The sequence below is a fragment of the Eleutherodactylus coqui genome, chromosome 3 (assembly GCF_035609145.1).
Source record: "Eleutherodactylus coqui strain aEleCoq1 chromosome 3, aEleCoq1.hap1, whole genome shotgun sequence".
In the NCBI taxonomy this organism is placed as follows: domain Eukaryota; kingdom Metazoa; phylum Chordata; class Amphibia; order Anura; family Eleutherodactylidae; genus Eleutherodactylus; species Eleutherodactylus coqui.
In genome coordinates this window covers 136,510,550-136,536,018 of record NC_089839.1, presented here as the reverse complement: position 1 = coordinate 136,536,018, position 25,469 = coordinate 136,510,550, and the positions used below count along the sequence as shown (strand labels likewise).

At 44.0% G+C, this 25,469-nt stretch overlaps 1 protein-coding gene across 1 annotated transcript; it reads right to left on the bottom strand.

Moving 5' to 3' along the window:
- On the bottom strand, positions 1-24,952 carry TTL (tubulin tyrosine ligase). Its single transcript, XM_066596125.1, has 7 exons — positions 24,701-24,952; positions 19,808-19,886; positions 16,411-16,643; positions 7,279-7,414; positions 5,428-5,697; positions 4,046-4,189; positions 1-474 (listed from the first exon to the last, which is right to left on the bottom strand). The coding sequence occupies exons 1-7, from the start codon at positions 24,855-24,857 to the stop codon at positions 360-362; spliced, it is 1,134 nt and encodes a 377-aa protein (XP_066452222.1). The 5' UTR covers positions 24,858-24,952; the 3' UTR covers positions 1-359.
- Between the last annotated feature and the right edge of the window lie 517 nt (positions 24,953-25,469).

Below are 25,469 nucleotides of genomic sequence, written 5' to 3'. Positions count from 1 at the left end.
CTAATTGCTTTAAGGCTTTTACTCCATATAGGTCTGTAAAAACGTATAGAGCAGAAAGCATTCAAGCGCTAAACATCCATAGGAAACAAAAAAAGTTCAAGCTGACTAAACTTGCATCCTTCATTTTCACTTAAATAAAAAATAAGTTATATTCATATAAAAAACCTAAATGCTTGGCGTGTAAAATCATAAAAAGCATCATCCAGTTCATTTCGCCTCATCTTCCCCTCTTGCAATGGGTGTTCTATCCAAGTGCAATTACCAATTAATTGGCATGAGTGGGCGAAAATCACTGATTTGGGTATCAAACAGTAATACGTGGCAGCAGTGCTTGTGCGTATATAGATAAGGCAGAGTCTTCAGAGTTTGATGAACGCATTGTCCTGGGTCTGCTTCTGCACAGTGTCTGTGAGAGGAAAAACCGTGGAGATGGCGAGATCCACAATGCCTTGGCAAAGTTCTGCATACAGCTTCCTGGAAAGAAGAAATGTAGAAATATTGAGTGTTCTGTACATTCAGTAAGAAGCTGAAGACAAAAATAATGAATAGGGAAGGAAAACTAGAATATGCCAGATGCTCAACATCACTACATTCATTCCCAAGACCACAAATGTGCAGAGTCAGTTCTGTTCTGAAGTGCAAAAAATGTATTGAATGCTTTTTCTTCCCCATTTGGACATTATAAGGCGGTGTTATGTAAGAAATACCTTTCAAAGTTATAAAAAAAAGCCATTTAAAATGGAGATGCAGGGACGGGCAATTTCCCTACCTTGTCAACTGTGGTCCAGTTTTCTATATGATGAGCACTGCCTTAGAGAGCAATATGCAAACCAATTTTTTGAATCATGTGATTAACTCAACAGATGCTACCATTGCTTGACAAAATCACCTATATGCTTAGCGTGTAAAACTTAAAGGGGAGTTCCAACACTAAACTATAGAGGACTTGTCCCCAGAATACGTCATCAATAGTTAGTCAATCACTGCTGCTCGGGATCCCCGCCTATGTGCTGAATAAAGCAACAGTGGCACTTGGGTGACCACTACTGCAGTCCAGACAAGTCGTCTCGCACAGGCTGATCGTCATTTGATTTTTGCTATTGCTGCACTCTACCATAACTGAACAATCTTTTTAACCCCTTCCCGCCCCATGACATAAAAGGTACATCATGGGAGCGGGGTACTTCCCGCAAAATGACGTACCCTTACATCATAGCAGATCTCGCTCTATCCCGCAGCGGGAGCCCTCAGAGATGCGCGCCCCCCCTGCTGTTAACCCCTTAACAGGGCTCACAGCGGGAGTGCGCTCCATCTGACTCCAGCCAGCTCTCGTGATAACATCGCGAGAGGCTGGCTGGTTGCTATGGCAACAGGACACCAGATACTGGCGTCCTGTATTGCCATTGCCTAAGATCGCTGTAATAAGCGATAAGGCATGCCAGGAGAGAAGTCCTGCCATGCCTTATCACAGCGATCATTAGTGCTGAAGTAAAAGTCCCTCAGACTTACTACAGACAAAATAAAGTACAAAAAAAAAAAAATGTAAAAAAAAAAAAAAAAACATCCCACGTATTTGGTATTGACGCATTCGTAATGACGCGTACAGTAAATTGAACACGCTTTTTATCCTGCACGGCAAAAAGCGTTTAAAAAAAATGCTAAAAAACTGAGGCAAACACACTACTTTTTAGCATTTTGCCTCCCAAAAAACGCACTAAAAGTGATTTAAAAAAAAATGTATGTACCACAAAATGGTACCAATAGAAACTACAGCTCGTCTCGCAAAAAATAAGCCCTCGGAGAGCTCCGTCTATGGAAAAATAAAAAAGTTATAGTAATTTGATTGCTATGATTTTAGAAAAAATAAATAATTTCTAAAAAAGGGTTTTTATTGTGGAAAAACCTAAAAAAAAAAATTATATATATATATAAGAATTTTGGTATCGTAACCGTACTGTCCTGCAGAAAGAAATGTAGTGTGTCATTTATGCTGCATAATTAACGCTTTAAAAAAAAAAAAAAAAACCTATGGCAGAATTGATGCGTTCTCTCCCTAGGATCATAAAAAAAAATTAAAAAAAATAATAAAAGTTTTACAATGTAGTCTATGTAACCAAAAATGGTACCAATAAAAACTACAGTCCACCATGCCAAAAAAAGCCCTTATACGCCCGCGTCGACAGAAAAATAAAAAAGTTATGGCTTTCGAAAAATGGAGATGAAAAAATACCAAAAATAGTTTGGTCCTCAAGGCCAAACTAGTCCATGTCATTAAGGGGTTAAAGACCCTCTGATAAAGCCACCACTCCCCCTGATCTCGCTCCTGAGGACCGAAAAGATTTCCAGTCATCTACACCTTTGAGGTGACGAGCAGAGAAATAACACTCCCCCCTCAACTAACATGAGGATCTGGCAAGTGATTGACATCAACCGGGACCTTGTTCCTCCCAGGTAGTTCATTACCTTCATAACACAGGATCACCAACCTCAAATCTTTGAGAACTGCCAGAAGTTCTTTTTGCAGGTTCTTTTGCATTGTAATAAGTCCCAAATAATGGATTGGTCCCGGGACCTCTGAAACATTTAGTCTCCCATGTGAGCCACCACCCCAAGGGACTGACATCTGTAGTAGTCAACATTGGATCTAGAGTTTTCCATGGAACACCATAGGAAAGATTCTCCTCTATCAGCCACCACCTTAAATCTAGACAAGTTCTCTGAAATTGATATGTAATCTAGGGTTTTGTAATCTGTTTTTCCATACTAGGCAGACCTCCTCTTATAGCCTCATATGACCCAGAGTCCATTAACCTCCAGGATGCATGAAGGTAGATCTTAGGTTTGACATAGCGTCTTGTATAGCGATCAAGGGACAGAAGATCAGATTGCTTACAATTTCCTGACTCATTGGAATCTTTTCCTGAAGCAGAAGAGACAACTAAAGAGCAGAATCTAGTCGGGTCCCCCAGAAACACCCGACGCTTCAAGGAAGTTATCCAAGATTTCCGGTAGCAGATTATGCATTCCAGGTATAATAAAAATGTTCCTGACTTGGATTACCCGATCTGAGCACACCAACGCAACAGACTTGGAATCAGAAAGTTGTCCAGGCAGGGTACCACTAAAATATAGATTTGTCATCTATACAAAGTTACAAGGGGGCCATTGTTATATTAAAAGGGTAGTGCTTTGACTCAGGTAATGTATTCCTGGTGACCCTGGACCAGACTGTCACCCTCGAAAACTCCCATGAAGCAGTCAGAATATAAAAGACTAACTGCAGAATGAGTTTTATTCCATTTTGAAAGTTTAGAACTTTCACATCTACCGTTCTAAATCTGCCTGAATGTCAGGGATAAATTCTCCTTGCCTATGGAATTCCAACTTACACCCGCTCTGCCACCCTCAACTGGGCCTGAAACGGAAGTCACACTCTGACAAACCCACACAGGCGAGCGAGATCCACCGGACGCTCAAAAGTAGTGAACTGAACATTTAACCCCTGCCATATCCCTGCTGCCAAATGGCATATGCAGCAGCTTTATTTCTGCTGAGGTGAACCTTCGGACATAAGGTCTGCCGGAAACGCCCTACAGCTCACGCACTTACCAGCCGCAGAATCCAACAGGGAGAAACTATCCTTAATCCCAGGCAACACTGACGAAAAGCCGAAATGTCTACAATCAGAAACTATGGTCACCTGTGAGTCACTAGATTTGCCGGCAAACTCCTATTCACCCTAGTATCTTGATTACCTGACTATCATACCCATCGGTAGGTTACGTATTTATATGCTGGTGCAGCAGCGTTATGCAAGATAACTGAGTGAAAATTCTTAGGTTATATCTACACAACTGCAGTGTTCTTGTTATTTAGTTACTTTTCTATCATAAGAGGACCACTGTTTTAGATGTAGATTTATGATCCCATATCTTACCTCGCATCAACATATTCTGCCAAGCTGTAAGCTGTATAAATTAGTAACTTCAATCTAAAATATAGGGTTTTACAATAATTTCTCACACACTGCTATAATCTAACTTACTGTGCACAGGCAGGGGCACCATTGACTTCAAGTAACCAGACCTTCAATTCTTCATCCACCATGAAGTCAAAGCCAAAGAGCTGGAAACTTTGATAGGGCAGATGCTTTGTGCTGATTGCAGGTTCTATACAAGTCAGACAGACCCTAAAGGGAATACGAATAATAAATGCTCAGCTGCATCAGTGTCTGTATAATGCATTTATATGAAGATTGACTATATGTTCCAATATGGTAATTGCAAGCTGTAGAATTCTAGTATTTTCTTTCCATGAAAGCCTGGGACACAGACCTCCAGCAATGTCCTAAATGAAGGAATCCTGGAATCAACGCCCATAGATAAAAATATGATTAAAAGGGTTGTTGTACAAACAGAAGTTATCCTCCAATACTGCCATTTTAACAAACTCATGACACTGATAATTAGAAAGGAGTAAATCACTTTATTTACCTAAAATGAAGTTTTTATGCTGAAAATAAGGGGCTCTCCATGTCTTCTTATTTGCTGTCTACACTGTCTCATGTGAAATCCTTCTCTAATAACAGGCACAGATTACAGGATATGGGGGTGGATATTGTACCATGCTGCCCACAGAAGTCTACAGAAGAAGAAGGCGGAAGCTGCTGTAGGAGAAAGAAGCGAGACGCATAGCTACACTGCTGTATGAAGTCCTCCATGATGCCGCTACTTAGGAGAGTGAGAGATCCTGCTTTCCTATGTGTGTAATGTATGGGACACTCCATAGGAGCTGGTCTCCTCCAACCAGCTCAGGGAAGACTGAGAATCAGATTCAGGCTGCAGATGGGAAAACCAGTGAAAAATGCTATAGTGGCCAGAAATACTGCTAATCCTCATGTACACACGACTCATTCTGTGACAGGCTACTGGAAGTGCAGGCATGCCTTCACTTACTTGAAAGAGTAGTAGATGCTTGAAACAAACTTTCAGCAAACGTGGTTGGAAAATCAAAAGTAAAAATAACACTAACACACACACTTAAAGAGAAATAAAAGGAAATGTAAGGGCAGACCACATGACCATGCGCCCTTTTCCCAATAATCTTGTGTGTTTCTATGTGCTGAAAAAACAAGTCTGATACACTTTATCAACTATCCTCACTTTAGCAACAGATGGTTAAGTCCTGATAGTTGCTAAAGTGTTGGTGCCAGGTATCGCGGGACATCTTCAGAGCTTTTGGGGAGTTCATGTCTTGATGGATCAAAGAAGTTTTGGTTGTATAGGGGGCATCTACACATTAATGCAGGCAATTTTTACATTATGACTGACTGGTGTACGTGTTAAGTGTAAAAACCTGACTACTTAGTTACAGGTTCTTCTCCTTCAAAACTCCGGTCTCAAATAGGTTAGCGATTTAAGATGGTACCTTATAATTTGCTTTATCTGCCAAAGGATGCTGTTTTCTAGATTGATGTTTAAAGAGGTCATAAGGTACTGATTGAACTCTTCAAAGAACATCTCATTTCCCTCTTCATATCTTCCATAGTTTTTAGAATGCTCCTTCTGAATGCAGTGATTGGTTAAGTGGCTTGTCATGTCTTGAAAGTCAGAGTCGTTGTATGGTTCAGAGGATGTTCTTAAGACTCCCTCACGATACAGGAAGATGTTATACTGATTGTCCACAAGGACCCAGCTCCTACAAGACATCAATAATGAAGAAAGTGTCGTTAAAGGGGAATATATTTCATCAGTTTGACACCAAAGATCCAACCACTCTTCACGTTTGCTCATTTTCACATGTATGTTCACTATCACTATATTTAAGTTCTGGTTCTCAACAGGATGCTGTTAGGCAGTTAACAAACCTTACCATTTCTATACTGGTTAAGGAGAGCACCTAGAAGGTTGAGGAGATTTATAAGGCTATCCATGTTCCTCTGGGAAATTTGCTAATGGAAGATGGAACAATACCCCTGCAGCGCCACCTATTGGAAGGCAGCATTACTGCAAGTCAATGTTAGACTTTTTGAACAAGTCTTGTAACAATGACCATTTCTTAGAGGAGCAAGCATGGCTTTATAAGCCTCCCCACTCACCTTCTAGATGCTCTCCTTAAGGAGAAACAATACCCTTCCCAACCGGGTCTAAAGGCCTCTCGTTAGCCAAGTCAGAAACCTACTGCACTCCGATGAGGGGCAATCACCCTGTCTGTGGATGGTATTCTGGCTTTGGTTCACAATTTCCAGTCATCGTTACAAGGCCTGTTAGACTTTTCAAACATTAACTTGTAAGAATGCTTTCTAATAGGTGGTGCTGCAAAGGTATTGTTCCATCTTTCCATTTGCATATTTCTATACTGAAATGATAACTACAAAAGGTACTACAGCTTCAATGGAAAAGGACAAAGGTGGCCACCTCTCTAATGGAAAAAGGGTGCCAGGACCATGTTATGCAGAATTCTTGATGGCAGTCTCCTGAAGATTTGACACTCATAACATACCGCATTTTTCGCTTTATAAGACGCACTTTTTCCGCCTCCAAAGCAGGGGGGAAAAGTTCCTGCGTCTTATAAAGCAAATGTGGCGAAAATTCGTTCCGAGGGCGATCGTGAATTTAACGCGCGGACGCGATTTATTTGGCGCGATTGCGCGTTAAATTCGCGATCGAGTGAACAAATGTGCGATCAGTTAGAAGATCTCTCTCCTCCTGTCAAAAAAAAAAATAAAAAAATCAGTACTCACCTCCCCCGGCGTTCTGCGGCGCTGCTGCAGGCTGTCGCTCCCTCCTGGTCCCCGGCAGAGCATTGCTTTCTGGACGCAGGGCTTGAAATCCCCTCCTCCAGAAAGCTAATACTGTGATTCACTAACACACGCCGTCACCCAATCATAGCCATTCAATGACATCATTGAATGGCTGTGATTGGCTAACACACGTGCGCCTTCAGCCAATCACAGTATTAGCTTTCTGGAGGTGGGGATTTCAAGCCCTGCGTCCAGAAAGCAATGCTCTGCCGGGGACCAGGAGGGAGCGACAGCCTGCAGCAGCGCCGCAGAATGCCGGGGGAGGTGAGTACTGATTTTTTTCCCCTATTTTCCAGCTCTAAAACGGGGGTGCGTCTTATAGGGCGAAAAATACGGTATCTAACTGATGTTTTGTGCATATCAATAATGTTCACTTTCAAATAATAGAAAAACCATGTAAATTAAGGTAATTATATCTTTGAACAATTGGTAATATAATGTACTGCAAAATAAATCTCAACAGGCAGATGAATCACCTGATATCAAATTTGCGGTGTCCGGGCTCTAGAAGAAGTGGGTTTTCTAGGTATTTCTGTATCACATGAACTTGGCCTTGATTGTCAATGAAGTCTAGAAGTTGTGTAGCGTCAGACGATATAAGGATTCCTTCCCCTAAACAAGAGTAGCAAATCAACGTTCTGTTAAAATACTACAACTGTTTCGTACTTTTCAGCAACACCTGAATCCAGAAATCTATAGCGTTTTCTCACCGATTTTATTTATTTTATTTTTTAAAGCAATTCCATCCTACATGAGGTTCTAAAACTATGCGAAAATCTCATCTCAAATCAACAAACAGCAGAAGGACTGCTCAGTCTCTGGAGGAATAGCCCACACCCAGGGAAAACCCCCAAAATATGCATGAAAGGGTAAATATTTTAACACAATGAACAACACCATTGTATCCTCTGAAAAAAGACTAAAACAAACAAATGGAAACCAGGGCAAATGAAATCTAAAGTTTGCATCTTTAGGCTCATTTCTGATGATTTGGGTGTTGCCATGTGTAGCAGGCTCAGGATCAGATCCCACTCAATACTTGGTGGGCATCAGCTGTCACATGGGTCTCCCTTTATATGGCTTTTAAAATGTGTTTAGATGCAATTATGTACAGTATAATCAACTGAAATGTTTCATTGTTCTCTATATTCTACAGTATTAAAAATATTAACAGCAAAAAAGCAGGAAGGTTAACTAGTCCCTCGCTGCCCGAACACCCTCAGCGCTTTTCAAATAACTAAACCGGTATAGATGCTTAAAGGGCTTCTGCCACCTACTTTTAGCCCTATGAGCCAAGCTAGAAAAAATGTGTTCCATTTACCTTCCCCTGTTTGTGTATTGAGTGGTGCCAAGTAGTTCTCCTGTTCTCATTTTATAATAGCCGAGCTACTTAGCAGAGACCACTCAATGCACTGAGCAGCAGCTTCCGGCAACGTCACTGGAGGAATGACAGAGAAGTCAAGTATAATACCGCGGGCCACCTACTTTTACCACATAGGCTTAGCTAAGAACTAAAAGTAGATGAGAGTCTAGTTAATATAACAAACGTGAGGGTAATAGGCATGTCGTCATAAAGGGTTTCCTAAAAACCAACTTATAGGCAAGAACTAATTCTAGTTTAACAAATCATCCGCCATGACGAAATCACAGGAGTTAAGCCAGATAAGCATATGTATACTCTAGGGTGGTGACTGCAGTTTAGAGAATATTTCTCCTAAACTTATCCAATAAGTTTATAAAGTTCAGCATGTGGCAGCTTGGCAGATTTACTTGAAGGAAGCATTGCTCCTTTCAGCCCAGGTAACTGCCCTGGCTCTAAGTTGAATAAGTCAACTGCTTGGCTGGTGGAGAAACCCTTATAAGCTGGACAGATGGCTCTTGTCCAATTAAGACAGGCAATTCTTAAAATTATCTTTCCTTTATTTTGGCCACATAAAACAGACAAGAGAGGTTCTGGTTTTTCTCCCAAGAAGTGGAGACCTTCAAATATTTTAGAATTATTCTTGGGAACATCTAGTATGTGGAAATCTTCCTCTTATTTTGATGGGTTTTGTGAAAATGATAAAGGATATCCTGAGACATATGGAACTCATTATACTCCGTTTAGGCTCCCCCCCCCCACCCACCCCTTTTCATCTTGAAAAGGGGGGGGGGGAAAAAGCCTGAACTGAGGATAATTTAAAATGGCCAAATGGTTCTTTTATAGAGATGGCTTGGTTTTACATAACCCTCATGACCATGGCAATAGCAACCGGAAATGCGGCTTTCCAGGAACGACTTGATAATTATAACTACAAGGAGTTCAAAGAGCGATGGATAACCATTTTAAGACAAGATTGAGGTCCAAAGGAGGAACAAGATTAGAAACCTTAGTGAGTTTTCTGCTAGCAGTCGGTATTAGTGCATCTTGACGCCACCAGGAACTCCTGGTGGAGACCAGATAGACAGGAGGGTCAGGGTCACCCCCCCACCCCCCACCGATAGGCTGCACAACTTGTTAAGCAGCAGGTCCTGGCAGCCCACAAAAGTATCCATGTGAACTGAAAAATGCGCAGCCCCATGTGCAAGTGAATGGGACAGCGGTGTGTGGAGCAGGGATGGCACAGCCCCATGCGGCGGCGTTAAAAGCGGACAGCCCCCCAGAGGCATATTGCGGCTCACTTACCAGTGGCGGCACGCACCCGGCCCATCTCATTTTCTGCAGGGCTCATTTAATGTTGTGAGCGGATGCCTGCGGACCCCCTTGTCAGTCCAGGCTAGGCAGCCAGGGACAGTACAGCGGCGCGAACACACACCAAGAGTCTGCGTAGGGCCACACTCGGCAAGTTGGAGCACACAGCGACAAAGCCAGACACTGAGGGAGCGACCTGGGCGCTGGGTTCCACTGAGGAAGGGTAACGTGGAGGCAGTGGGGAAGCCTTTAGGAGCGCAGGGTCACAGTGAGGGGGGCGGGGAAGGCTGCAGCATGTGCCCCCGCCGGATCACGCACTTGCTCTGTGGGGGGGGGGGGGGGGGGGGGTTTCGTGCCTGCAGCGCTGGTGGTGGCTGCATGCTTTATTTACGCTTCTTTACTTAGCTTGCAGGACCTGCCACCCAACAGGCTGTCCAGCCAATCAGCTACGTCACCCCTTCCTGTCAATCTTGACGCCACCAGGGATACCTAGTAGCGTCAAGATACACTAATACCCTGGCAGTCTTCATAAACCTCCCAATCCAGCAGTGTTCATTTAGGTCTTGGGGGGAAGTAAGTACTGAGGACTGAAATCTGTACTTTTAATGTATTGGGCTCTAAGCCTTTTTTCCTAGGACTGGCTGCAGAAAATTCAAGATCATTGAAAGGTTTGGCTGGAGAGGATCTGGGGGAGGGTAGCTGGAGTACGATACAAAAGTCTTCCATATCTGATTAGGAAGAGTGTAACCAACTCGGTTTACACTCTTCCTACTTTGTTAGAGTGTATGGACACTGCCTTTTCGATAGACCCTCAAAACTATGCGTTTAGGTGAACTTTCTGGAGTAAGTATGGGAACTTGATATAATAGGTCTACATAGGCACTACATAGTGGTTTGCACTTCATTAGGCCATTCAGCAGACAGAGGTAAGTATTTGGCCAATAGAACGCTATTAAAATCACCTTTGAAGGACCCTGGGAAGAGGGAAACTAATATGCCAGCTGAAACTGGCTGTACAAGAACATCTACCTCCTGCAAGGATGTCCACACACAGCTGACACTGAGGGGGTGGAGGGAATAATTAACTTTGGTGCTTCCTGTCCCTTTTAGGGCATCGAGTTGAACCTCCTGTATAACCGTCTATAAGGACTGTACCTGGCTACCCACAGCAAACATTCACTTTAAGATTTTTGGAAACTTCATTGACAAAAGTTCCGTTCATTCTGCAGACATTACAGCCAGTGTAAAGTGTTAATAATGCTGTGCCAAAATATTTTCTGCATTGCCTCTACATTTTAAAACCAACAATAGAGGAAATCAATATTTCAGGGTGACTATAAATAATGGATAAGAAGTCAAAAACTGGCATCTATAATTAAACAGCGTCCCAAGTTTCCTCGGATTAGTTCTCCCTCGGATTTGTTACAGATGAAAGTCTGCTAGGTTTTTGCATTTCTTTATGATCTACTTCTACTGTACTAATAGGCAATAACTGCAGCTTAATAACGGGGTTACAGGTTTAAAGTATCGATGGCCTAATCTACAGCAGGTCATCAATAGCAGACCGCCAGGGAAATCTGACACTTAGCACCCCAATAAGCTGTGCGCCAAAACTGCTGTACCCGAGAAACACACAGCACTGTACCGTGCAGCAGCCAGGAACGGGACTTGGGCCACAATATCATTCCAAGCCGTTGTACAGCGTATGGTTGCGTGCATATCCAGCCCACAGTGGCTCTGGTGAACAGCTGATTGGCGGGACAGTCAGCCCCACCCTGAGGATAGGTCAGCAACTGCTTAGACTTGAAAAAGGCCTTTTCAAACGCCATTACTTTTATATTTTTCCATCCACATGGCTGTAGGACTGTTTATCTTTTTAGTTGTTATTGGGACCATTTTGGGGTACATACGCTTTTTTGATCACTTCTATTGTGGTTTTTTTGGCAGGCAAAATGAAAAAAAAAAAAAAAAAAAAAAAAAAGCATTTTTTAGCTTTTTAAAAAAATTCCTGTTAACAGTTTTGCCATGCAGGATGTGTTCAATTTACAGGTACAATTGTACAGGTCATTACGGATATGATAAGACCAAATATATGGGTAAAAAAAAAGATTTTTTTAAAAATACAAAACAGGGTAAAGTGCACAAAGAAAGTTTTTTCCCCCTTACATTTTTTATATCCCGTGGGGGTCTTGAAACAAAACAAAACAAAAAAAACAACTCCGATTGCTATGATAATACATCGCAGTACTTCTGTACTGCAATACAGTATCGCTCACAATAGCAATCACAGGCCATGGCAGGCCCGGAGACCATTGTGGAGTGCCGATGACATAACAAAGGAAGCGCGCTCCCTCGGTGAACCTTGTGCAGCGATGTACATTGATCATGGCATGTAAAGGGTTAAGAACGGGGATCAACATCATGGATCCCCATTGTTGCAGCAGAAGGCCAGCTATCAGTTACAACCGATTCCCACTGTGAGATGGTCCAAGCTCACTTCAGAGCCTGCGCCATCCACAGGACGCAAGTTTACGTTCGGTTACGTTAAGTGCCCCCGGCTAGGATGTAAGCTTACAGCTTGTGGCGTTGAGGTGATAAATTTTGGGGAAAATACCTTATCACTTATCCATAAGATAAGAGACAAATTGCCGATTAATGGAGTCTGACGCGGTGACCCTCACCAATCCCGAGAACGAGGGTCCGGAAAGTACAGCAAATAACACAGAGGTGGCCGCTTGTGTAGAGTTAGACTGTGTTTACATGCGGAATCTTCACCTAAATTCTAATAGAATCGGCTAACCTCCCGCCAGCAATGCGTGTGCAAAAGGTATTTTATGTCCAATGGCCTGGCTTACACGAACACATTTGCTGGTGTGCCACGCGAGGATGCGGCAAGTATACATTGACATGCATATTTGCTGCGTCCCACCAATTCCAACATACTATCTTCGCGTGTATGCGCATGTAGTACACGTTAACCCTTTCCAATCCAATTTGTATCCTGGTTTTCCTAGGGGGCTTAGTCTTTTTCTGCCGCTAAAAAATGACACTATCTGCTGGCTAAAGCCAGTACTGCATGAGGTGACACGTTGGATAGGCTCCTATAGCAGAGAGGCTGGCAATATACAGTAAGAGAACCCCGATGGATGTCTTCCATCATCGGAGCTGTACAGCCTTAAATCATAATGTCTTTAGACGTCAGACAGTGGATTGGAAAGGGTTAATATAGCGCGTGCTGCAATTTCTTTTGCACACGTACTTGGCAAAAGTGAGTGGCAAAACTAAAGTATACGGGAGATTTCTACTGCGTATTATGTGTGTAAAAACTGCAGGGTAATACACAGCGAGCATACCGTAGTGTGAGCAACATTCTAACACTTGTTCGTGGTCATTGGCCAGCTATGGGCTCATTCACACAGGTAAGTGTATTTTGGTCATGTGAATACACTGCATATATTTGCAAGAAAAAAAAAAAACACTTAGGCCCACATATTTCACCCAATTCTGCAGGTTTTTGTGCAAATATCCTTTTTTGCGTTTGTATATATGCAGTGTGAGTCATACGCACCAAAATAGGACATGACGTTTTTTTCCCCCACGCCGTAGGGAAAAAAAAAATGCTAATTTAAACGAGCTCATTGAAATCAGTGGGTTCTATTTACTGTGCATTACACAAGCAAAAGTTGCACACACAGTACAACTGTGTGAAAAAGCACTAAAAGGACCTTTCATTAGGGCTTATTCTCATCAGTATTTTTCATCTGTATTTCGTAAGTCAAAACCAGGAGCGGGTCCAAAATACAGAAGTAATGTAAATCTTTCCATTATACTTTCTCTCCACTACTGGTTTTGGCTTACAAAATACTGATGAAAAATACTGACGTGTGAATAAGGCCTTAGAGTTTACTGAAAAGTCTAGCCTTGTTAACACGTCACCTGCCAGTAGACCATTTGCAGAATACGAGTGGGTACTCAAAAAACACGGAATCCGTTTTGGTGGGCGGGGCATTACTAGTATAGGCGTAACACTCAGCGCCATGTCGGCAGGAGCGTTGTCCTGATGGTAGAAGTGAGCAGCTGTTTACCCACAGAGCGCTGAGTGTTAAAGAAATTTTTAACAGAAAACAGCATCACACTCTCGCCTCACCCTCCGTATTTATACAATCTCACGCCATGCAACAGTTTTTTCCAGGATGCAGTTTGTGGGAATCTGCCATCACAACATAGGAGAAAAACTGAAGAAATTGTTGAGGAAAAAAAAAAGAGATATATCTATCTATCTCTGGGGTAGAAGATAATCTTCCCCAACAACGTCCGCTGACGTACTGTCGCAGAAGGGTCCCCAGACATCCATAGAATTGGAAGGGACCTCCAGGGTCATCGGGTCCAACCGCCTGCTCAGTGCAGGATTCACTAAATCATCCCAGACAGATGTCTGTCCAGCCTTTGTTTGAACACTTCCATTGAAGGATAACTCACCACCTCTCATGGTAACCTGTTCCACTCATTGATTATCCTCACTGTCTAATATCTAATCTGTGTCTCCTCCCTTTCAGTTTCATCCATTGCTTCTAGTCTTTCCTTGTGCAGATGAGAATAGGGCTGATCCCTCTGCACTGTGACAGCCCTTCAGATATTTGTAGACAGCTATTAAGTCTCCTCTAAGCCTTCTTTTTTGTAAGCTAAGCATTCCCAGATCCTTTAACCGTTCCTCATAGGACATGATTTGTAGACCACTCACCATCTTGGTAACTTTTCTCTAAACTTGCTCCAGTTTGTCTAGGTCTTTTTTAAAGTGGGGTGCCCAGAGCTGGACACGGTATTCCAGATGAGGTCTGACTAAGGAAGAGTAGAGGAGGATAATTACCTCATGTGATCTAGACTCTACGCTTCTCTTGATTCATTCCAGAATTGAGTGTGCCTTTTTGGCTGCTGCATCACATTAGTCTATTAGTATACCCAAGTCTTTTTCACATGTGCTGCTTGGCCCAATTCCCCCCATTCTGTATGTGCTATTTTCATTTTTCTTGACCAGAAGTAGGACTTGGCATTTCTCCTTGTTAAATACTATTCTGTTAGTCGCTGCCCACTGTTCAAGCTTTTCTAGATCTTTTTGAATACTCTCTCTCTCTTTTCCCTAGTGTTAGCTATCCCTCCTAGCTTTGTGTCGTTGGCAAATTTGATCAGTTTCCCCATCAATTCCCTCCTCCAGATCATTTAGAAAAATGTTGACCACCACTGGGCCTACGACAGAGCTTTGTGGTAGCCCACTTGATACATTCTTCCACTTGGATGTGCAGCCATTTATGACCACTAGGGACAGAAACCTGTACTAGTAGCGCCCTGCCCACCAGAAGATTCCTGGTTCTTTTGGGGACTCTCTCATGGATGTTGCTATAAACTGTGCAAAAAGTAGAAAAATTGTGGAAATACTCCAGTAGAAAAAAAAAATTTGAAATGATGAATGATGCCATCAGAAGGCTATAGATTCTTATAGAAGCGAGAGGGTCCTTATGTGTAGTGGGTGCAGACAACCCCAAGTCCCGTTATACCCAACTGAGTCAACATTTAAACTGCAAGCTCCAGGAAAATTAAGGCATATGGCGCAATGAACAGCTGTAACAGATGAATTCATTATTTGCCATCCCAGCCTGTATTTGTAATCCTTGAAACAAGTTTACAAGCTGGTTTAATGAGTACAGAAAAATTTTGAAAAAAAAAAACAAAAAACAGTTGACGTGTTATTACACCTGTAGATGGCGCCATATACCTTAATTTTTTAAATTTTTTTCCTGGAGCCTACTGCTATAAACTGTCACCTCTATTCTTCAGAGAAGGCCCACAGGGTGATGATAGGTAATCTGAATGCAACCTGTACAGACCACTATGTAAATACAACGGCTCCTGCCTGTAAGAGAAGTAATCCTAATCAAACTACTAACGACCGCTTGTCTGTATGCACTTGTGTGCTTCTCATGCTCCTCCCCTGCTGATCTCATTGCTCCGCCCCCTGGTGACACCATCGAAGGTCATATAACATATAAAAACACAGAGTCTGACCCACAGAAGTACACCACTTTTAGAGCTCTTGGAAAGGGAGGGCAAAAATAGCAAAATGAGAATACAACTAAGCCGTTATCTCAGAAGACACAACTCAGCAGTCCTGACAGAAGACAACAACCTACCACCACCACAGAGATCTAGTGGGCTAAAGGAACTGTGGGGATGTCACTGCTGTGGGAGAAGTCACGCTCTGTGTGTGTGTGTGATGTGTGGGGTGTAGTATAGCTGTGTGTGTGCAGTTACCATGTAGCAGAGCTGTGTGGCGCATTGGACCAACAGAAACACTGGTACTATAATTTCCTATACAACTCAGCAGTCCTGACAGAACACATTGACCTACGGTCACCACAGAGATCCAGTGGGCTGAAGGATCTATGGTGATGTCACTGCTGTGGGAGGGGCCAAGCTGTGTTTGTCTTTTGTGGTAATCAAGCTACTGCGAGTGTGATGTGCCACCAGAAACACTGGGACTATAATGTCCTAATAATTACTAGTAATATTTTAGAAGTCTGTACATAAAAAGGTTTGATATCAAAAATGGCTTTAATTAGAGCTTCTCTTTTTGTGATCATCAAGATAGCACAGTGACACAGACATATCAAAAGGATTTAGAAAGTATAATAGACAAACATTCTGATCGCTGGGGTCCGGCTGCTGAGACCCCAACCGATTACTAGAATGACCTAGCTGAGGCGCTCGTCTTAGCGCGGTCACTGCTCGCTTGCTGAAGGTGGACCCGTAGTCTTCCTGCTGAACCCTACTCCAGATAGTGAGCAGCAGACAAAAGATGGACCTCAGGGATCACAACTTTTGAACCATCAAGTTTTTAGAAAGCCCAGCTTGTGTGGTAACCTTTCTGAATGCTTCGACTAACCTTTGGCACCGGACGAGGACTTGGCTATCCACACATTTCCTTTTCCGCTCTCCGTCCTTCCATTAAATGATTCCAGGAACTCCTCTCGTTCGTCTGTGCGGCTGCTGTTGATTAGATCTTGGAGACCGTTTCTTCCTTTTGCCACAGGAGACTTCTGAGTGGTTGGATAAATCACATAGGATTCTGGGAACCAAGTGCAGGACTCAGACAGCTCGGGACTGGTTTTAATTAATCTTTAAAAAAAAAAAAAAAGTTAAATTAGACACTATAGCTGTCAGCTTCCCAACTCTCCCAGCATGCCATTCATGAATGTAATCACGTATTCTAAATGTAGTGCATGCATAACGGCAGCAGACATATAAACAGAAATTACAGTACAGTATTAGACCAACAGCCAGTACCGTGCCAAAATCAATCCCTCCCCTAGAATTTGTCAGATGGGATGAAACTTTCTCTGCAATTGTAACGTTGATATAAGTAAGTGATTACAATATCAGAGCAAAAGGATCAATTATAGCGGAAAACTGACCCCTTGTAGGGAGGTTCCAGTACCCTGTTGTACCGCCACTAGCTTAAATACAAGATGTGATCCAGGCAGACATGGAGGCTCTAGTACCCGGTTGTACTGCCTCTAGCTTGGCTACAAGATGTAATACGGGCGGACACAAAAGGCATGCAGGTTCCATATGGTATCCTGCAGCATATCGCTCCACATTTGCTGTACTAACTAGAGAGTCTGTTACAAACGCAAGCCTGGGGAAGTTGATGTCGCAGATAGTTCCATACATGTTCTACTGGTGATAATCCCAGTCACCAGGCAGCCACGGAAGTGTGACAATGTTGTGGGGGTTCCTATGACCCCCTTGTATGTATGCAGCCAAGCATTATCCTGCTGCCTCTTGGAAGCCACCATAAGAGTAACACATGTGGCTGCAGGAGGTCCTGAACATATCGCTGAGCTGTCATTGTCCCTCATACCACTACTAGGGGTGACCGACTCATATGCGATGGCCCCTCAGACCACCATACCAGCAGTGGGGGCTGCGTTTCGCTGCCCAGCAAAGGCAGGGATTGAAGCGCTCACCCCAAGGTCTCCAGTCACGAACACGACAGTTGTCAGCGCCCAAAACAAACCTGGATTTGTCGCTGAAGAAAACCCAGTTCCACTCTGTAGCGTCCAGTTTCGTCGTTCACGACACCATTAAAATTGCAGGCGATGGTGGTTGGCTATCGAAGGCCGTACACATAATGGTTGCCGTGAGACCAAATGTCCTTCAGCCAAGCTCCTGGAAATGGTTCTGACAGACACAGGGGTGTAACGATGGCGCCACCTGTCTCTGGATGGCAGACAACGAAACAGTTGGAGCTGCTGGTGCTTTTTGTGCCATCATCTCAACTAGTGGTGTGTTGAGGGGGTCCTGAGCCTGGTGGTCACTCTCATCATATGTATATCTGCCTGAAATACAACTGTATGCCAAGTCCTGCAGCAAAACTTCTTCTGGGGGCGGGATTGTTCTCTTGACAGTGTCTAGGCAGAATTCTGGGTCATTAGATAATCTCCAGATTTGGTCAGCATTAGCAACTTGTAAATACATTACAGCTTCCACAAAGCAAAACTGACCTCAGTGGTCGGGTGGCTCACATACAATTCCAGAAACCACTTGGGGGATTGTAAAAGTGACTTGAGTTCATTTTAACCCATTAGAAGACCTGAAATTTCTCAAATTTTCTTTGTTTTTCTTTCCATCCCCACCTTTTCAGGAGCCACAACTCTTGTTTTATTGCAGGAGGAGTTCAATTTAGTAGTTTTATTTAACATACCATATAATGTATTGAAAAAGGTTTAAGGTTTTTAAGCAGGATAAATAAAAAATAAATATTATATATATAAATATATATAATTGTGCCATTGTTCCTGGGTTTTGTTTCCACAATGCTCAAGATGCAGCAAATATGACATACTAATTTTATTCTGCGGGACAGTACAGATGTGGGGATACCAAATTTACTTCGTAAAAAAAAAAAAAAAAAAAAAAAAAAAAAAAAAATCAAAAAAAAATCTTAGAAATGAAAAACAATAAATAAATAATGACATATATATTTGACTTAGGCCCCCTGCACACAGGCAGAAATTCTGCAGAACTTCCGCCCATGCCCGCTGCCATAGGATTGCATTAGGTAACGCAATCCTATGCAGACACCTGTGATTTGACCGCGTGAAAACTAGCGCGGTAAACAAATCGCAGCATGTCCTATTTCTGTGCGAGCCTTGCATAGAAACATCACTAGTGACGCGCCGGCTACGCTCTGCGCATGTGCCGGCTGGTCGGCAGCACCCAGAGCGGGGAGACGCCGAGAGCAGGTGAACCCAGTGGTCACTGCAGGGGCACGGCGCGCATCCCGCTGCGAGGATTCTTGCCGCAGGATTCGACTCTGCCGTCTGCAGGAGGCCATACGAGTGTTTTGGGTTAAGAGCTCTGTCACGGAACAGATTAAACTCTTAAGCCAAGGCACCACTCAGCTGCCATATACTGAGACCCATAACTCATCTTTCCATTCAATGTGACTGGGCGAGAGTATGTTTTTGCAGGGTGACATGCAGTTTTAATCAGTACTATTTAAGGGTACATACAACTTCTTAATCTTTTTCTCAGGAGATGGCAGTGCCCCAAAAATGCAATTCTGGCATTATTAGTTTTTTGGATGCAGTTATAGCAATTATTTATTTTTGACATTAGAAATAGGGGGAAAAAAGTTTTTTTTTTCACTTTTAATATTTTTTAAAATTGTATATTACATTTTTTTTTGTCTTTAGTCCCTATAGAAGGTACTTGAACTTACAATAGTTTGATAGTTTCTACAATACTTCAGTATTGCAGTATACTGTATTTCTAGCTTCAAAGACTGAAATAAGTTATTTAATAATAATAATCTTTATTTGTATAGCGCCAACTTACTCCGCAGCGCTTTTATTTCATGGAAAGCTTCCAGGCTGCCATGTGAACATACTGGCAACTCTCAATTGTGTTGCGGGGAAGGGGGGGGGGGGGGGTGTAAAATGAAAGAAAAAAAAAAGTTTGGTACCATGTTAGCCAGTAGAGCAAAGTGTGATTGTTCTCAGTCATCTTGTAGATATGATACCTTTTAATGGCTAACAAAAATACATGACGTAATAGCGTGCTTTCAGGGATATTTCGCCCCCTTCGTCAGGCTGATGAATGAAACTCATTCCTCGGTCCATGCCACATGTGGGTTGGGCAGCGTGAACCCGATGACAGACTCCCTTTAAATCCTGGCCAATTCTTGTCTTAGGAGTCAGAGCTAAACAATCAGTCTGAAAACTAATGTAGGCAAGATTTCCTTTAAGAAGGCATAATTCAACATGGAAGCCACTTACTTTACCAAGGAAGCCTTACGACAAAGTTTATCAGCTCCACGATAGTAATTCACCAGCTGCATGATACCGGGCTCATGACCTGCAACAGAGACAAAAAGAATAAGTCAGATGGTGATGTCAGAAGCCCCCCAAAAAATACACCCGCCACCTGCAGACAGCAAAGTGCTTGCTAGTTAGCAAAAATTGCATATGCACAGTGACGGCAAGGAGGCACAACAACCACAGAACTCCTTGCAGCTTCTGCATGTGAAGCACTTGTGTATGTGGAGACCCACTCTAAAAACGCAGATCTTCCTCATAATGTAATGCATTAGTTACTTCAGTGTATTGCAGTGATATGTCTGGTGTGTGGATCTGTGCAGGAGTTTGGGAGAAACTTGCATTTCTTTTTAGTAGCAGCCAGACACAGAACTAGTCCTGCATATTCATGAGCTCAGATTAGCCACACCCAACCAATGGGCTAAACAGACCCACCCTCCAGCCAAGGATTGACAACTGTCTCCATATGTGCAGTAAGGCCCAACGCCCACAGACAGAAATTCTGTGGCGAGATTTTTCGCAGAATTTCTGCCGTTGCATTTGACCGTGTGAAAACTCGCGCAGTATTAAATGTCCTATTTCTGTGCAGACCTCCTAGAGGCTTGCACAGGTACATCGCTGACGCGCTGGCTCTGCGGCTCATCGTCGCATGGGTCGCATCCTACTGCGAGAATTTCTCAGTCGGAATCCGACCCGGCCGTGTGCATGAGGCCTTAGAGTGCTCTCACACAAACACTTACATATCATATTAGGAGCGTATTTTTATGCACATAATACACAGTGAATAGAGGCCATTCATTTCAACGGATTCATTCAAAGCTGTATATTTTTCAGCTGCATGAAAAAAAAAAACAAAAAAACAACACTAAAATGAACAAAACAGGTCTTCTCTTGGAACGTATTGCACATGGAAATAGTCCATTGAAACCAATGGGCATTCGTAAATTGGCAGGAAACTTGTGCATACGCTGCTCTTCTACGCACAAAATGAATGAGATTTTGGGCATTTTTTTTTTTAACACACCCACAAGTACATTGCATATTTATGCATTTAAAAGAAAAAGAAAAATGGCAATAGGGCAGAAACATGCAAGGCATCTGCATTTCAACCTATGAATATGCTGTGTAATCATTGACCAAAATACACATATGGCTGTATGAAGACACCCTAATGGCTCCTTCATACGAACGTATTTTCACACACAATGCGCAGATATGATTTTATTGATGGTAATTGATTCTATGTGCATTTCTTGTGCTTGCAAAGAAAAAAAAAAATGCTCCATTTTCCTGTGTATTTGTGCAGCCCAGGTCTAGGAGAGGTGCACAATGTATAATACTATGAAGAATAGAACACATCTGGAACTCATTAGGCCAAGTAGCCTTTTAAATCAGGGCGGTGTGGTGTTGTGCACACATACGAACAGGCCCTGTGTACGCAGAAAAGTACAGCACAATGTACAGTACAAACGTGTGCAAATCAACCGCAATTATAGAGCAAATACGTTGCGCTGAAGAGTGCGCATTTGTGTATACGCTCATGTGAATGAGCCCCAATAGTGAAATAGCTATAAATGAGTGTCTGGAAGGTAGGTGTGGCTAGCCATTGAGTGGGCAGGGCAACTGCAGTTCATCAATTTGAGGCCCACTTCCTATAGTCCTCTGTGTCTGGCTGCGACTAATAAAGGCAAATTTCTCCCAAACTCCTGCACAGATCCACACAGCAGACATCATTGCAATCAGTGCGATGACTGCTACCTTGCAGGGCCCTCGAGGGTGAAAAGATGGGGGAAGATTGCCATTGAATTACTATAGGCAGTCTTAAGTATCCTGCCGCATCTTGTCAGTAGTGGCCGAGTCACCGGCTTAAGAAGATGTACGGACCTGTTTAAAGCCCGTTAGTGAGGTCAGTAAAGAGAAGTATGAGTATTGTGGTCAGTAAGGGGTTATATAGGTGGAACGTGTAAACCGAGTCACTAGACATATATGTTTCACATGATTGAATGCAGCGCCAGGCCGGTCCGCGCCAGCAGAGAGGACAACACACCTTCTCCAGTTGAAGCCCAAGAGACAAGGCTGCCGTCAGTTAACAACCGCTCAGCTCTGGGCCATTTTACTAAATACTTGGACATCTTTTCTAAGAAGCGGCCGACGCACCGTTTCCCTTCTGGAAAATGTTTGAGCAGACCGACAAGGACAATGGTGTCACCCAGTTGTCAAAGTGGTGCGTCTCATAGCGTGGGCACTGATTGGACAGCCTCAGACTGTGTGGTGACACTTTACTGCCATGGGAGAAGCTGCATATGTGAAGCTCAAAGTACCGCTGAGGACATTGTAAGGACTTAGGATGCGTACTGAGGTGTGTAAATACAGCATAGGATTTACTTTATGCTGCTTTAGGCAACTCTCCGGTTTCCGGACAAAGTTCTGTCCTGGGACTGGAGGGGGTATATTACCCGTGGTTTTCTCTGCCCTGCTTTCACCCGTGAAAGATGGCTGCAGCCACTGATTAGAAAAACCAGACAGGGAAAGTTGTCATTTCTCGCGGCATACAGCAACGGAGAGGTATGTTCTCAAGGAACATTTCCAGCTAACGGTTCTTTCCGGTTGAGGAATCCACATTGTGTGCATTGATAGGAGGATGGTAATGCCAGGAGGAACAACTAGAGTGATGATGCAGTTTTAAAAATGTAACAATCTTTACTTCATGGAGGAATACAAGCATTTCTAAATCGATGTGTTAGGAGAGCCGACTGCTCCTCTTTAACCCCTTCTTGCAGCAAGTGTAAATGTATACGTCAATGGACAAATTTATGTCTTATTGGGCGGGCTCAGAACTTGGGCCCATGTCATCCGCAGCTGTGACTGATAGCTGGATAGCTGGCCTCCCGCTGTAACAGTGAGAACACCGATCCCTGCTGTTAACCCCTTACATGACACAATCAATGTTGATCTCTGCCTGTAAGGCTGGGTTCACACAGGGTAGATTTGCCGCGCGGAATTTCGCCGCGGCAAATCCGCCCACGACCGCTAATCTCGGGATTAGCCAGCCATGTGGACGAGATTTCTCAGAAACCTCGTCCACACGGGACGGCCAATCCGCTGCGGTAAGTCCGGCTGAAGATGCAGCAACGGAAAAGCGAGCGGCCGAGCTGCTTCAAAGCCGCCGCGGTTCTCCCGACGGAAATCTCGCGTTTTTTGCTGCGGCCAAACCGCGAGATTTCCGACGGGAATACGCCCCGTGTGAACCCAGCCTAAAGGGTTCACAGACAGACGGTGCTCACTCTGAGATGCCATCAGTTCTCCACTATGTAATCATAGAGAGCGGATGGGTTGCCACGGTAATCAGATAATGGTGTCTGGTTCTGCCATGGCCTGTGATCGCTATGATAGGTGATAATACACTGTAGTACAAAAGTAATGCAATGTCTTACCAGCACAATTGCAAGTTCAAGTCCCCTGCAGGGACATTAAAAAAAAAATTAGAAGACAAATAGCTTTTTGTGCACTTTTCCCTCCGTTTATAAAACCATTAGTATGAAAATACTGATGATTGATATCATTTCATCCGTAACAACCCATACAATAAACACTTCTTAGGCCGCTCTCGCACAGACGGTTTTTACAGTGTTCAGCGCGGAATTTCAAACATTGCGCTAAATGCTGTAAACCGCCTCCATTGATTTCAATAGGGCTTCTTATAGAAGTATTTGTGTTGGAGACACCACGCTTTTCCAGCGCTGTCTGCTATATTTTAGTGCATTTTAACGCTTTAACGCATCTCATCACCCATTGTCACGGGGGGAAAAAAAAGCGGGTTTTAAATGTGCAAAAGTGGAAAAACCTACAAAAACGTTGTATATAATTTTGATATTGTAATCGTAGAAACCCCACAGAAAGAGCGTATGGCGACATTTATGCTGCATTACTAATGCTGGAAAAGAAAAACCAAGCAGAATTGATGTTTTTTCTTCCCTTCCTCCCAAAAATAAAATAAAGTTTTACGACATTATCTGCGCCCAGAAAACGGAGCCAATAAAATGTACAGCGCGTGGGACAGAAGAAGCCGCCATTGTGTCAGTTAGTGGGGAAAAAAATAAAATCATTCGTCCTTCGGTTCAAGAGCGGCGGTGTCACTAAGGGGTTAAGGAGCTCCTGTAAGCCCTGTAACAAGGGGGTCTGCAGACAGCGGGGTGTGAGGGTCCACGGGCAGCAGCTGTGCCTCTGAGCCCCCTGCTGCCGCAGACAACACCCACTGCAGCTGCCGACACGCCTCGCACCCACCCAGAACCACACGCACTGCTGGGATGGGAGGGGTTAACCACAGCTGTTCCTCTTACAGCCGCTGTCAGTGTATTTACATGCACATGTGTGCGATAGGCGGTGTGTTTTTGCGCTCATCTGTACGTATTTTACTGCATGACCTGCGTATTTGTGTGTACAAAAAATAAACCACACGATCGCACCCTTTGTTTTTAATGGGAAGTTAAAATATATATATGCGCAAATCAGTACGTAAAAAGGAAGCAAAATAGAGAAAAGGCTGCGTTTTTTTTATTTTTGCACGACCGAAATGCGCACACACAAGGCGCACGTCAACACCACTGAAATCCCTGCGCCCTGCAGCACTAACATGTAGTGTGAATGAGCCCCTGCAGACGGGGCACAGCCGCCGGCTCACAGACGGGCGCAGGATTCACGGACGGACTTACGCCGTTTTCCTGCGTATATCTCTGCAGGTCAGCGGATGCTTACGCACACAAAGAGAAGCCGGCGCTGAGTGTGCGCGGCCCGCGGTTCTCCACCCATTCACACCCGGCGAGCACTGCGCATGATGCGGGACCGCGCACTCACCCAGCCTCCCGAACGGCAGCCGGTTCCTTTCGCCCAGCATGACGTTGAAGCGCGGGTTGTCCTTCTTCAGCCGCCGCCACCGGCCGCTGCTCAGCAGGATGCGGGCCACCTCTGCATACACCGAGCTGTTCTCGTCCCGCACCACGAAGCCGTACATGCTGCCGGCGTCTCTAGAGCGCGGGGAGCGGCTCCATGCGGGAGAGGGGAGGGCGCCGCCGCTACATGCCAGTGCTCGGCAAGCCCTCCGTGACGTTACGCCCATGTGACCGGGGGGCGGAGCTTCATGGAAGTTTGTCGTAGAAGCATTGTTGCTGCTGCGGACGTCTCCCCTACAGGGGGGCTCCGGGGGTGCCGGTCACCAGCGGCCACGGCATCCAGGAAGCTAAAGGGGGCTCTCTGTAGCCATCAGCCCCCACAAATACGGTGACAGGATGCCGCTGGGTAGCCGTGGCAATCAGAGTAAACATGCCTATAAATGCCTATTAGAGCGCATTCACACAGGCGGGGTTCTCGTGCTGCGAGCCGCATAGAGCTGGCGCTGACTTGTTATGGGGGGTCTGCTTACAGATGGGAATCTTCGCTCCTAGAAGGCTCTCAGCACCTTCTCGTTTTCTGCACATCCACAGAAATCCGTCCCATTGTTTCCAATGGGTGAGAATAAGAATCGCCTCGCGTGCCGGCCCGTCCAATGGGGTTGTGGTATTTGTCCTGTTGAAAATACATGCAGGAAAATCCCATGTTCAGCGATGCAATTTCCTCGCACATCGCT